The sequence below is a fragment of the Bos indicus x Bos taurus genome, chromosome 13 (genome assembly GCF_003369695.1).
Source record: "Bos indicus x Bos taurus breed Angus x Brahman F1 hybrid chromosome 13, Bos_hybrid_MaternalHap_v2.0, whole genome shotgun sequence".
In the NCBI taxonomy this organism is placed as follows: Eukaryota; Metazoa; Chordata; class Mammalia; order Artiodactyla; family Bovidae; genus Bos; species Bos indicus x Bos taurus.
The window spans coordinates 57157802-57172426 of record NC_040088.1 but is presented as its reverse complement, the minus strand read 5'-3'; the positions used below and the strand labels follow the sequence as shown (position 1 = coordinate 57172426).

General features: G+C 40.4%; 1 protein-coding gene across 1 annotated transcript in view; it reads left to right on the top strand.

Moving 5' to 3' along the window:
• Positions 1-14625, top strand: part of GPR158 (G protein-coupled receptor 158) — a 302373-nt gene that overhangs the window by 252343 nt on the left and 35405 nt on the right. The window contains exon 6 of the mRNA XM_027559934.1: positions 11410-11519. Within this exon, the coding sequence (XP_027415735.1) occupies positions 11410-11519 (110 nt within the window). The remainder of the gene's footprint in view (positions 1-11409; positions 11520-14625) is intronic.

Genomic DNA, 14625 nt, shown 5'->3' with positions numbered 1-14625 from the left:
GGGTGGATGACAACTAGAGGTCTGTGTGCATATCCCGCTTGTGCTTCTGAGGCGGGGTCTCCCTCTCCTGAGCCAAAGTGGAACTGTAGACATGTAGCTTCTGAAATGACAGAATGTGAAAATTTTTTGAAAATTCAAAAGGCTTTCCCGTACTTGGGCAATTTCTCTATTTTATATAAAATATATTTTAGAGTTCTAATTTAATCCATATTTTATTTCAAAGAGCAAACAGTTAACCTTGTCCCTTGATTTTGAGTTCCTATAAATCAAAGTGGAGGTGCTAACACCTCCGCTAACACTGCCAGACTTCCCTGGTGGTCCAGTAGTTAAGACTCTGCACTTCCAATGTAGGGGGCACAGATTCTATCCCTGGTCAGGGAATTAAGACCCTGCATGCCACCTGGCACAGCAAAAAAGCAAAAACAGAATCGGAGGGGTGCTTATTAAGTTAAGAAAAAAATACCAGTTCATTCTGGTGCACAGGCCACCACCGTGGGACCGGTGCGGGGTTGGCGATGGTATGTCCATGGTGTAAGAAATTGAACTGTGTCCTCCAAAAAAGACAAAAGGTAGGCTCAAAACAGGGAAGACATGTGCCTAAGACAAATTTTAACAGTCATAAGCAACAGGCATACCATACATGAGAAAGGGCCTTTCCTTTATTTTTTTTTTCTCACAAATTTTGTCAAAGGCTAAAAACCCTCTCATGCCAACTCAAAGCTGGCTTCTGCATCAAGCATGTGATAGTCATTCAGTCTCACAGCAGAATACACACTCAGTGATTCCATTTCTGTGAAGTTTAAGAACAGCCCAAACTGACTTGTGATCGTGAAATGTTCTTGCAGATGAGAATCCACAGAACTTAGGACCTGTCTAGACACCGCTGCTGGGGAAGGCAATGGCAACCCACTCCAGTGTTCTTGCCTGGAGAATCCCAGGGACGGGGGAGCCTGGTGGGCTGGAGTCTATGGGGTCACACAGAGTTGGACACGACTAAAGTGACTTAGCAGCAGCAGCAGACACCACTGATGGGCAGGAGGCCCACCTGACAGCCTCTGAAGCCTTTGCAGCTGTGTGCCCTTGCCCCACTCCCACCCCACCACCACAGGCAAGAGGGTGCAGCCAGAGCAGCTACTGCCAGTGAGTCAGCATCAGGCAGGAAAGGTTAAAAATATATCCAGTGAACAGTGCTCCTCAGCTACCCAGACAAATAAGCACATACGCGAGAAAATAGACGCAGACGAAAGGTCTGTTTGAGGTCTTGCATAAATTAAGGGATTCTGATGTGACAAAACTCTTTGAGCGAGAAAACATCTTTATAGGAAGCAGCAGGAAACAGACCTGGGGTCTGCTCCTCTCCTTTCAGCATCTCTTCTTCTTCTAAAGAACTTTTTGGCCTTGCCACATGGCATGTGGGATCTTAGATCCCTGAGCAGGGATCAAACCCACAACCCCTGCATTGGAAGTGTGGGGTCTTAACCACTGGACTGCAAGGAAGTCAGTCCCTCAGCACCTCTTCTTGCATCAGTACCAAACACTGTCCAAACTGGGTACCGGCTGTCTTCTAACATCTTGAGCCTGCCTCACTGGGCTCCCCCACTCTGTAGGCCGTGTCCTGAAGAGTTTCTTTCCTTCTTCTTGTTGCTGTTTAGTCACTTAGTCATGCCCAACTCTTACTCAACTCCATGGACCAGGCTTCCTCTGTCCATGGGATTTCCCAGGCAAGAATACTGGAGTGGGTTGCCATTTCCTTCTCCAGGGAATCTTCCCAACCCAGGGATAAAACCTGTGTCTCCTGCATTGACAGGTGGATTCCCTAACACTGAGCCACCAGGAAAGCCCTCTTTCCTTCTGAAAGTGAAAGTTGCTCAGTCATGTCCAACTTTTTGCGACCCCATGGATATATAGTCCATGGAATTCTCCAGGCCAGTATACTGGAGTGGCTAGCCTTTCCTTTCTCCAGGAGATCTTCCCAACCCAGGAATCGAACCCAGGTCTTCTGCATTGCAGGTGGATTCTTTACGAGCTAAGCCACAAGGGAAGCCAAAGAATACTGGAGTGGGTAGCCTATCCCTTCTTCAGGGGGTCTTCCCGACCCAGGAATCGAACCGGGGTCTACTGCCCATCAAAACTTCCTTATCCTATACCTCTGCTTTCTAGAACTTATTCTATCCTAAGTGCTTTCAGTTAGTTGTCATCACTCTAATCCTTTCAGATAAATTTCATTAGGAATTGTTTATAGATAAAAAAGATGATTCTAATAGGCACTGTGACAACCAGGAAGAAAAATATTTTAAAATTACCCTTTTATTAAGTGCCTTTAAAATTGAACTATTGTGACTTCTGACAGTCCAGTGGTTAGGACTCTGCACTTCCACTGCAGGGGGCACAGGTTTGATTCCTGGTCACGGAACTAAGATCCCACATTCCACTTGGTGCAGCCAAAAGTTTAAAGAAAAAATTGAACTATTTATGACGCTTCCTAGTTGTACTTGTCTTATGAGGATATAGTGGCACATCTTATTCCATGACCCTTACCAAAGGCTATTCCAAGAGCTCCTCCTTTCTCTGTGACTTGGACATGTTATCATGCTTCTCAATTTATCTTAGTGCATTTAGTTTGTTAAACCTTCTGAATTTGGAGCTGATGATTCCTAGATGAAAACCACTTCCATTTATTCATTCCATTGGCATAAATTGAACATATTGCCCAGTGGAGCAGAGATCTAGTGTACAAATGGTATTGCAATGCCGTGTAATATGTTCCACAATAAAGGAAAAAAGGACTCTGAGCACAGAGAAGAGGTGGTATTGCAAGAGAGAACCAATAAAGGATGATGGGGACACAGAAGAAGGGACTTTGTAAACCATTTTGAGCAATGTAAACTTTACTTAAATGTAAAACAGGAAGCCAAGAGTGGTTTCTAGGCAAGGGTAAGATTTTATCAAATTTGTATTTTGGCTGGAAAACCTGTGGCAAAATACATCATATAACTTCTGTTCACCAAGATAAAGATGTCCTTAAGGTAGCAAGCAAGTAGTATTCCTCGAAACAGCTTTATTCCCATGGCCTTGAGCCTGTGGTGTATGGTCCAAGACAGCTTTTCCAGGTGATACCCACCTTCCTCGTGGGCCATGTAGATTTCCCCTCATCTGAGAAAGACAGAGGAGTAGAGGAGGCCAAGGAATTGTGAAGTTAGAGTGTGTGAATGTGCAGAACATATTGAATAGCAGGATGTGACAAAAGAAGGTTCTGTGCATGGGAAAGACCTTTGAGTTCAGTTCTTGTAGAGATGAGGGTGGAGGGGCACAGGAAATCGCAAGAATTTCAAAAGGAGTAGGGTCCTGTCTACATGAGGAAAAATAATTATCTGAAGAACATTGACTTCGAACTACTTCCATTGGAGAGCAATTAATAACTTGCTTTTTTACCAATAAGAAAATGTGACCTTTGGATACCAAACAGCTTTTCATTAAAAAGAACCATGAAAATGTTGACAGTTTAGAATAATTCCACCTTCAGCATGTTTCAACTACATCATCTTGGGCAAGTCACTGAACCTTCTGAGTATCTCCGTTCAAGGAACTAGATAATCGGGTATGCAATAAACAGTAACAGTTCCATGTAGAGACTGATTTTTATTATCAGCAGTGATTACATGTTAAGCAGAGCACTACAGAACAGGAAAGTGAATAGGAGGAGGATTAAAAATATATTGAGAAATCCATTTGTTAATGCTTACTGACACATTCTTCAAGAGCTTTTATGGTAACCCACAGTTAAACTTAGATCTTTATTTTCAGCCTTTTATTTGGAACTGAGTAATAAGAATGTGTCCTCTCCCGAAGGAGAGAAGCGGTGAATGACTCAGACTGAACCAGGCTGCCAGAACAGTTCCCTCATCACGGCAATTTGATGTTTATGTTAATTTGCCATCTAGAGAGCATTTATAAAGATCAGGTAGAATCACCTAATGCTTATTTTAAACAAAAGAAAAAAGGGTTTTGCATCAGTCCTGAAGGAATAAGTGTAGGAGAAATAATTACACCACTCTAGCTGATCAGTGCTTTCACATACATTCCTTCCCCATCCTGGGGGCCAGGGAGGGGAGAGGTTATTAACTCAGCTTCCCAAATGAAGGAGGAGATAGAATGAGCTGCTCAAGGTCATGCAGTTAGTAAGTGGCAGAGAAGTCCCTTATGTCTCCAAATACTGAAGTCTTTCCCTGTATTCCTCGGCTTCTCAAGGAATCCAGGCTTCTTTCTGCTCAGGGCATTGAGGGTGGGTCTTGGCACTGCCTGCTTCCCCACGGAGGGTGGAAGGACTTGTGACTGTAGCGTGAATCATTCCTTTTTTAGACTTTTAGTGTTGTTTATAGAACCTGTTGTTTTCTGGGTTCTGCACACTTTCTTCAACAAATTGGCAAGTCTTCAGACTCTGAACAGAGAGATGATTTTTCTGAGTGAATGGTGGATGCAAGAGTCTCAGTGGGAAAGGATGACCCACAAAGCTCAGGTAAACAGATGGCCGAGGGCCAGGGGCTGCCTGAGACCAGGAAATGGCTCGGTGAACGAGCATCTTGTGTATTCTCTTCTGGGCAGTAAAAAAAAAGAAAAAAAGCTTTTGCTTTTAATCACCTTTTAGGGAATGTGAATCTTTGTCATTTTTTATCCTTTCTTCTCAAAATGCTATACTTCTACTCTCTTTCTGTGATTTCTGTGGCGCCTTTTATTTCTTTACTGAGGTCTGAGGTTCTGAAGATCCTCCAGTTTCTCTGAGGTCATTTTTCTGTATCTTGCTGCCTCCATATGTCAGTTCATAGATATCATATATGGTACCTTTTCCATTTCACTCTCAGATCCCTAGTACTTAGAAACAACTCTCCAGCAACTTCTCTGGTGATCCAGTGGTTAAGACTTTGCCTTCCAAAGCAAGGAGTGGGACTTTGGTCCCTGGTTAGGGAATTAAGAACCCACATGCCCCTCAGTCAAAAACAGAACATAAACAACAGAAGCAATATTGTAATAAAATATAATAAAAGCTTTAAAAAGGGTCCACTTCCAAAAAAAAAAAAAAAGTTAAAAAAAGAAACAACTCTCCAGACCCCATTAAGAGTTAGGTATTTATAATTATTACATAATTTTTTTTGTTTATTACAAAGTAATACATTCTCATTATTAAAAAACCAGCTAGTACCAAAAGGTACAAGTTAAAAAGTAAAAATCCTTCTCCCTTCCCCACCCCCTCAATCCCCAAGCCATCCACCCCAGAGGTAAATAGTCTTAATTGTCCATTGAGTGAGCAGCCAGACATTTCTTTTTTACATATGTAGAAACAGAATCATATCTTAATACTCTTATGCAACTTTATTTTCATTTACAATTTCTCTTAAAGATGTTTCTACAGCAACAGAGTCAGATGCATTTATTATTTTGAAATTCATGGCTTTGCATTTTGTATGGCTATAACATGAATTATAGGTTTAAGGCATCCCCTCTGAGTGGGAGAATATTTTCATTGTTTTTCTATTGCACAGGATGCCTTAGTGATTATTCCTGGATATGCATCTTTGCTTATTTTGTATGCACGTATATGTGGAACATTTTTCTAAAAGTAGAATTCTTAGTGCATTTTATTAGGTCTTAGAAACTTTCTTCACCCTCCCTGGAAGGATAAGGATAAAACTGATGTTTCTTCATTTATCTGTGGTTTATTCAGTGCTTCTATTAATACTATAGGAGTTTTCATTATTTTCATTAAGCTTCTGAGGAAACACGTCCACAGAACTTAAGGAATTTGTGTCCTTAAGCTCTGTGTCACATGTCCCAGGTCAAATGTCCAATTAGTGGTGGAGCCCAGACTGCCACTTAGGGCGGTTCAGTTCAGTTCAGTTTAGTCCCTTAGTCGTGTCCGACTCTTTGCAATGCCAGGCCTCCCTGTCCATCACCAACTCCCGGAGTTTACTCAAACTCATGCCCGTTGAGTTGGCGATGCCATCCAACCATCTCATCCTCTGTTGTCCCCTTTTCCTCCTGCCTTCAGTCTTTCCCAGCATCAGGGTCGTTTCAAATGAGTCAGTTCTTTGCATCAGGTGGCCAAAGTGCTGGCTTCAACATCGGGCCTTCAGCTTCAACATCAGTCCTTCCAATGAATATTCTGGACTGATTTCCTTTAGGATGGATTGGGTTGGATCTCCTTCCAGTTAAGGGACTCTCAAGAGTCTTCTCCAACACCACAGTTCAAAAGCATCAATTCTTTGGCACTCAGCTTTCTTTATAGTTGAACTCTCACATCCATACATGACTACTGGAAAAACCATAGCATTGAATAGATGAATGTTTGTTGGCAAAGTAATGTCTCTGCTTTTTAAAATGCTGTCTAGGTTGGTCATAACTTTTCTTCCAAGGAGCAAGCGTCTTAATTTCATGGCTGCAGTCACCATCTGCAGTGATTTTGGAGTCCAAAAAAAATAAAGTCTGTCACTGTTTCCATTGTTTCCCCATCTATTTGCCATGAAGTGATAGGAACAGATGCCATGATCTTAGTTTTCTGAATGTTGAGGTTTAAGCCAACTTTTTCCCTCTCCTCTTTCACTTTCATCAAGAGGCTCTTTAGTTCTTCTTCACTTTCTGCCATAAGGGTGGTGTCATCTGCATATCTGAGGTTATTGATATTTCTCCCGGCAATCTTGATTCCAGCTTATTCTTCATCCAGCCTGGTACATCACATGATGTCCTCTGCATATAAGATAAATAAGCAGGGTGACAATATGCACCCTTGATGTACTCCTTTCCCGATTTGGAACCAGTCTGTTGTTTCATGTCTAGTTCTGACTGTTGCTTCTTGACCTGCATACAGATTTCTCAGAAGGCAGGTAAAGTGGTCTGGTATTCCCTTCTCTTTAAGAATTTTCCACAGTTTGTTGTGATCCACACAGCCAAAGGCTTTGGTGTAGGCAATAAAGCAGAAGTAGATGTTTCTGTTAAACTGAGGGTATAAAAGTTTAAAACAAAAATAGTCATTTGTTTTTATTACATTTGTTAAGATGGGATATTTATGGAAAGTGCCTTTTCTTGTGGCATGTAGGGAAGACACACTAGGGATGCTCCCTTGTGCTTTCTAGGCACAACCTCTCTGTGCTCTTCTCTCCACCTTGCCATGCATTTCCTGGGGAGCTAAGCATCATTTTTCTGAATGCTGCATCCTGGGACGTCTAACCTGTGAATGGATGGAGATAAGAGGAGCTGATGGACAAGGGGTGTTGATGGGCTGGAAGGCTCCAGGACCAACTGATGTAGAAAGAGTTCCTGCACAGTTAGGGCATGACCAAAAATTTTAGAATCTGTTTGTTTTGTTTAGTAGAAGCCTATGGGTCTCAGTGTTAGACCTTGACAAGGAGTGTGAATGAAAAGCTTTCTCTGTTATCTTTGGGTCTTCAGATCTTACTGTTGTTTAGAGAATGAGGCAAGTGGTATTTTATTTAAAAGATGCTTGTTAGTTCTACTATGCAGTGAGTAGAATCATAGCTGAGATTGTGGAATCTTGTCATCTTTGTCTTTAGTTTTTAGAGCTGTCACCCTTTCATTTCTTGTTATTTCTTTGGGAGTATTACATTGGAAATTTTAGAGGGGTTGTGGCATATCCCATCTACTGTTATAATAACCCCGAAATGTTACTTGTATATATTATAAAATTTTTAAGTTATATATTTTATGTTTTTCATCTATTATCCCGTTTTTTGTTTTGGAATAGTAGGAGCCAAGTGCAAAGTGATAAGTTTTAGACCATGGTTATATAAGGACATAATCACACCCATAGATCCCTTCATGTATGTAGTAATTTTATTAAGTATTTTTTATTTTTTGTAGTTTAAATCCAACTTTAGATAATTAAATATTTACAGAACATGCATCTTCACCCTAAATATTTCCTGTGTATGGAACCATATGTCTTGCCAAATATAGAAAAAATAATTTACAACACATTCAAGGACTTTGAATCTACTTATTTTTAAAGCAAATCATGTATAAAAGTGTTTTTATATATATAGTCATGCCTAAATGATACATTTCCATCCTCCTAGTTCAAAATATAGCAAACCTGGATAGAGTAAGTACTAGGTTTTAGCACTAGATGTTTCCAAGTGTGACTTTCGTGGACTGGTCTCCATTAGGATAAGATATGTGTCATTTTTTGCTTGTTCAATAATGATTGTTGGGAGCACAGTAAACTTGAGAGGGATGAGTGGGCCTGGAAAAATATTTGACTAGCAAGACTTTCCCTTGTATGAAGCAGAGGTAAATTGTATTGGGTTGGCCAAAAAGTTTCTTCAGGTTTTTCCATAAAATGTTATGGAAAACCCAAATGAACTTTTTGGCCAAACAGATGGCACAGTGGTGAAGAATCTGCCTGCCAATGCAGGAGACACAAGAGATTCAGGTTCAGTCCCTGGGTTGGGAAGATTCTCTGGAGAAGAAAATGGCAACTCACTCCAGTATTCTTGCCTGGGAAATCCCAGAGAGAGAGCCTGGCAGGCTACAGTCCATGGGACCGCATAGAGTGGGACAGGACTGAGCACACAGGCACACCACAATAGATGTTTAGAGAAAGTCCTTAAAGCCTCAGAAGTCCTTCAGGTCCTTATTAAATGGCAGCTTCATCAATACAGGTCTCACCACCAGCATCTGTCATTCTTCTTTTTTAATAAATGAAACTGCTTACACACACCTACTAACAGAAACCCCAATGTAACACCTTCTTCACCTATAAAAGTGGTTTAATTCACAGCCAATTTCACCGATCTGGAACAAGTAATGCTTGACGAGTCAATTAGGAAAGTAGAATTGCTGTGTCTGACACTACTAGGAAACTTGCTCAAATCCTTAAAATATCAGGTGTGAAACAGGAGCGGCATGCCTTTCAGTGTCAGAGCTTTGGACAGAGCTCTGGACTGTGCTGGCCACTGACTGGTCTATCTTTTAAGCATTATTCTTCCAGAGAAGCACCCAGCCTTGTACCCACTGAACAAACACAGCAGAGATCAATTTTCTATCTTTGGTGTTGTCTCTATATTTGCAAAATAAAATAATTTTAAAGGATTCTTCTACTTTGTACATATTTTTAAAATGTATATTCGTTTCTCTGTGCTTCTCTTTTCTTCCTGAATTTGTTGTGTTCTGTATCCAAATAGTATAAGCAATCAAGCTGACTTTAAAGCTAGCTAAAAAAAAAATCATGTTTGATCAAATGGGTGGATAATCTGTGCAAATTTGTTTGAAAATGGGGGGACTGCTCTGAAGTTTATTATAATACCTAGCACATCCCGCCACTTTAATCAGTTGATTGATTTTTGTAAGCCTCTGAAGAAACCTCCAGGGACTTCACTGGTGGTCTGGTGGCTTAGATTCCGCACTCCCAGTGCAGGGGGTCCAGGTTGGATCCTTGGTCAGGGAACTAGATCCCACATACCACAACTAAAAGAGTTCTCATGCCACAACTAAGACCCAGTGCAGCCAAATAAATGAATAGATTTTTTTTTTAAAGGAAGAAACTTGCAGTGTTGAAGAACCAGTTCCTTAAAATGCCCATGGGGTACACCCCGGCTTAGACCTTAACACAGAAGGCTTCCTCTCAACAAAATTGGGGGAAACAAACCTCTAGGCAAAGCATAGTGAGTTCCCGAGAGGCAATATTAAAGGTAAAAGGAAATTGGTGGTTCAGGGGTGACACACTTTCTCTCTTGCTGGCCCTAAATGTGTGTCTCTCTCTCTCACCCCGCCCTCCTACACCTCTGCGAGCAGTTTATATCTTGTGCTCATGCACTCAGCAGTTGTACGTGTTCTTTGGTCTTAGGTTACTTAGTGCCAAAAGCGGCTCACTTCTATCCTGCTTCACACACTTCAAATAAAATATCTTTATATCTAGTGGTAGCTGCTAGTATTGGAAAGAAAAATGGGAAGAGTTCTTGAAAATATGCCTTAGGTAGTTCTTCTAGTAGCTAGATTTTTTATGGGTTTCCTATTTTTGGTAGATTTATGGGGGGTTGGGATGCAGTACAGATAGTCCTCTCAGGGGTATTTCATATGGGGGCGGAAGATACTACCAAAAGTGTGGATACAGGAAAAGGCAAGGCTCCAGGTGAGAAAGGCAGGCAGTGAAAGCATATCTGGCTGTCCCATCTGGGGAAATAAAGACATTTAAGCTTGGACAACAGACTGGTTCCAAATAGGAAAAGGAGTACGTCAAGGCTGTGTATTGTCACCCTGCTTATTTAACTTATATGCAGAGTACATCATGAGAGATGCTGGGCTGGAAGAAGCACAAGCTAGAATCAAGATTGCCGGGAGAAATATCAATCACCTCAGATATGCAGATGACACCACCTTTATGGAAGAAAGTGAAGAGGAACTCAAAAGCCTCTTGATGAAAGTGAAAGAGGAGAGTGAAAAAGTTGGCTTAAAGCTCAACATTCAGAAAACGAAGATCATGGCATCCGGTCCCATCACTTCATGGGAAATAGATGGGGAAACAGTGGAAACAGTGTCAGACTTTATTTTGGGGGGCTCCAAAATCACTGCAGATGGTGACTGCAGCCATGAAATTAAAAGACGCTTACTCCTTGGAAGGAAAGTTATGACCAACCTAGATAGCATATTGAAAAGCAGAGACATTACTTTGCCAACAAAGGTCCATCTAGTCAAGGCTATGATTTTTCCAGTAGTCATGTATGGATGTGAGAGTTGGACTGTGAAGAAAGCTGAGTGCCAAAGAATTGATGCTTTTGAACTGTGGTGTTGGAGAAGACTCTTGAGAGTCCCTTGGACTGCAAGGAGATCCAACCAGTCCATTCTAAATGAGATCAGTCCTGGGTGTTCTTTGGAAGGAATGATGCTAAAGCTGAAACTCCAGTACTTTGGCCACCTCATGTGAAGAGTTGACTCATTGAAAAAGACACTGATGCTGGGAGGGATTGGGGGCAGGAGGAGAAGGGGACGACAGAGGATGAGATGTCTGGATGGCATCAGCGACTCGATGGATGTGAGTTTGAGTGAACTCCAGGAGTTGGTGATGGACAGGGAGGCCCGGTGTGCTGCAATTCATGGGATCGGACACGACTGAGTGACTGAATTGAACTGAACTGAAGCTTGGACATAATAGAAATTTAGAGACAATTGCTAGAAACGCCTGAAAGTTAGAATTAAATACTTTAAATCTGATTTGAAAGCCATAAGGAGACTTTTTGATTTGGACAGTGAATGATCAAATCATATTTTAGTGTTTTACTCATATGAATATGTGCTCATGTCAAAATACACATGTATTAAACATCAGGTTATGAAATACTGATTTTAGTCTGTGGGTCATCAGCTGATCCTGAAGATCTCTTTCTCTCTCTTTTCATCCCACAGGTTGTTATTTTGTACTTTGAGCCAAGCACATTTCGCTGTATTCTCCTAAGATGGGTCCGCCTTCTCGGTTTTGCTACTGTTTATGGAACTGTCACTCTCAAGCTTCACAGGTATATTTTATTAGTTCTCATTCCCATGGGAGGATCAAAGTGTTTCGCTTAGCATATAATTGCAAGCTCAGTCAGCCACTTTAATGGTTAAATTTCAGGAATTTAGGTAGTAAAATAATATATGTTTTTCATTTTCAAGGCAATATCTTTAAGATTCTCTAGGAAAACCTTTAATACAATTGAATTTGAGCAACAGGCTTTAGTAGAATGTGCCATTGGTTATGGAAAGGTTAATTCTGAACAAAAAAATAAGTTTACAACGAATGTGAAATAGTATTTACTCACTAAGAACAGGAAGAAAGACAATACAGCTGAAATAATCAAGCCCAGAGCTACCAAAGAATCCTATATAGTAGAATTCAGCAATATGCTTACCAAACAAAAAGCTGCTGTCCTCCATTCCCAAGTTCCATGCCCCAGGGGAATCCTGCTTTTATTCCTTGGGTGAATTTCCAAAAAATTGTGTTCTTGGTTTCCTTCCTTACCCAATGTTCTCCAGTGCTTATCAGCCTTATAAATTGGAGAACATAGTAAATTCCCTTATATTTTAGTTTCAAAATCACCTACTTTTAAAAATGTAGGGACTTCCCTGGCAGTCTAGTGGTTAAAACTTGGCCTTCCAATGCAGAGGGGATACAGGTTTGATCGCTGATTGAGGAGCTAAGATCCCATGTGCATTATGGCCAAAAACCCAAGACATAAAACAGAAGCAATATTGTAACAAATTCAATAAAGATGTTAAGAATGGTCCATATCAAAAAAAATCTTTTACAAAATCTTTTCGGTGTATATGATAAATATTAGGAAGAAAGAGGCGATAAAATAAATTACCAGTCCACAAAGAGTAGGGGTAGCTGGAAATGATTATCCAGAGCTTTCCCTTGCTTCTACTTCCCAAATGGTAGTGGTGCCAAAGAACATAGGAGGTAAAATAGAAATTTCTCCTGCAGGATAATACTGTAGTTCAGTAGAAAAAATCCTTTATGTTGATCAGGTTTAAAGCTGCTTTAATAATCACAGTAGGCCACTCATATGTTCATGCTAATTTGACTGTAAGTATTTCTCAATAAATGTATCTTGATATGGCCCATGCATGTAAGTTTATCTTAGATGACATAAATACGTCTTTAAATGTTTGTCTTTAAATGCCACCCCTTCAACATTTATTAAAATGTGATCATTGCACACTCTCTATTATGCAAGAATCCCACTTAAAATTGGAGTATAATTGCTTTACAATGTTGTGTTAGTTTCTACTGTACATCAGCGTGAATCAGCTATAGGTATACATATATCCTCCCCTCACTCTTGAGCCTCCCTCCCACCTCCCCTCCACCATCCCACCCCTCTAAGGTCATCACAGAGCACTGAGCTGAGTTCCCTGTGCTATACTGTAGCTTCTCACTAGTAGTGAATTCATGTCAGTGCCACTCTGCCAATTCATTCTGCTCCATTTCTCTGATTATTTTTTGTACTTACTTTAATAACTAGGAATACTCCCGATTATCTTTTTGGAACAAATGTAGATATCCTTAACTCTCTCAAGATTCCTTTCTTATGTACGTCATATAGTAACTTCAGGAGGTCCAGTTTAAATCTCAGTTTAGCATCTAGGAAATTATAGTCCTGTATTTCCTACAAAAGAAAGGATTAGATGAGTTCTTGGAGAAGGAAATGGCAACCCACTCCAGCATTCTCACCTGGAGAATCCCATGGACTGAGGAGCCTGGCAGGCTACAGTCCACGGGGGTGCAAGAGTCGGACATGACTTAGCGACTAAACCACCACCAAGATGAGTCTCTGATGTTCTTCCTGATGCTGATTTTATTATTTCCATATCACAGCTCACTTTGCTCTCATGTCCGTTTCAATCTCTATTCCTTATATGATAACTGTTTTTCAACCAGTGCTCACTAAAGGAAATTGACAGTCTATTGACATTGATAGCCTATCATGGACAGTAAGACTTCTGGAATTCCCAAAAGAATAGATGGCCTCTCAAGACTTGAGAATGGCCTCTCTCCCTATGAGTCTTAGGGTCCTCTTTTATATGCTACAGTTTGCTTATGTAATTATGTTTTTGATTTTTAACTAATTATCTTCTCCTTGAAGTGAGGGTCTTACATTGAATCCCCAGCTCTTAGCACAATGACTGACACATGGTGGGTGCTTAATGCTTAGTAGTTGATAAATGAATGAATGAAAATGTCAGCTGCAGAATTGGAAGCAGCTTCCCACAGTTCCCTCCACACCTAACACATTCCTATTCCCCTGACTTGTTGCATGTCCTCAAGTGTCTGAAACATATGACACCATGGTCTGCAAGAGGCTGATCGTGGGACAAAAACACAACATTATTGGGTTGGCCAAAAAGTTCATTCTAGTTTTTCCATATGATGTTACGAAACTTTTTGCCAACCCAATAAATAACACAGAACCATAAAGCAAGAAAATTCCTTTCATTCAGGTTCTCTTTCTATCCTTCTGATTATTTCCAGGAGAAAAACTAGTTTGGAAATAATAGGTCTTTAACACCTGCCCAGCAGTTGCTAATTTTCCTTTACAACAAAGAGCAGATCAAACTTCAGGCATAGAGCCTCCCATTGCAATACGACCTAGATGAAATCTATTCTCTTTATTTCACTGTATTCATTTTCATCATTACATTCTATGTGTGAATTATCTATCAGTTCTTCCTTTAAAGTGGCAATGTAAAATTTTCTTTAAAATATTTTAAATAGAAGAAATTTAAAGAAAATATTAGCTGGTACACAGATACAGGCAGGAATCTTGAGAGTGGTATGCAAATGATTGGGATTTGGTAAACTAGATCACTTCATCCTTTTGTTTATTTTAGAGACTATAATTCAAACTGTTTTCTCTCTGTGTCTCTAGAAGGCATTGCAGTGAAGGATTACCTACTGAAGGCTTAAATCGAGTGGAAACTATTTCTAATTTAATGAGCTGAATTATTCTTACCCTGTCTGAACCATATGGGTTTATATTATATTGTTTTTTCCATATTGTTTAAATGGAACTGATTCCAATATTGTTTAAGGCTGTAAACTGAAGAGTCAGCATGCCAGAGGAATGAGAGCAACTCGAG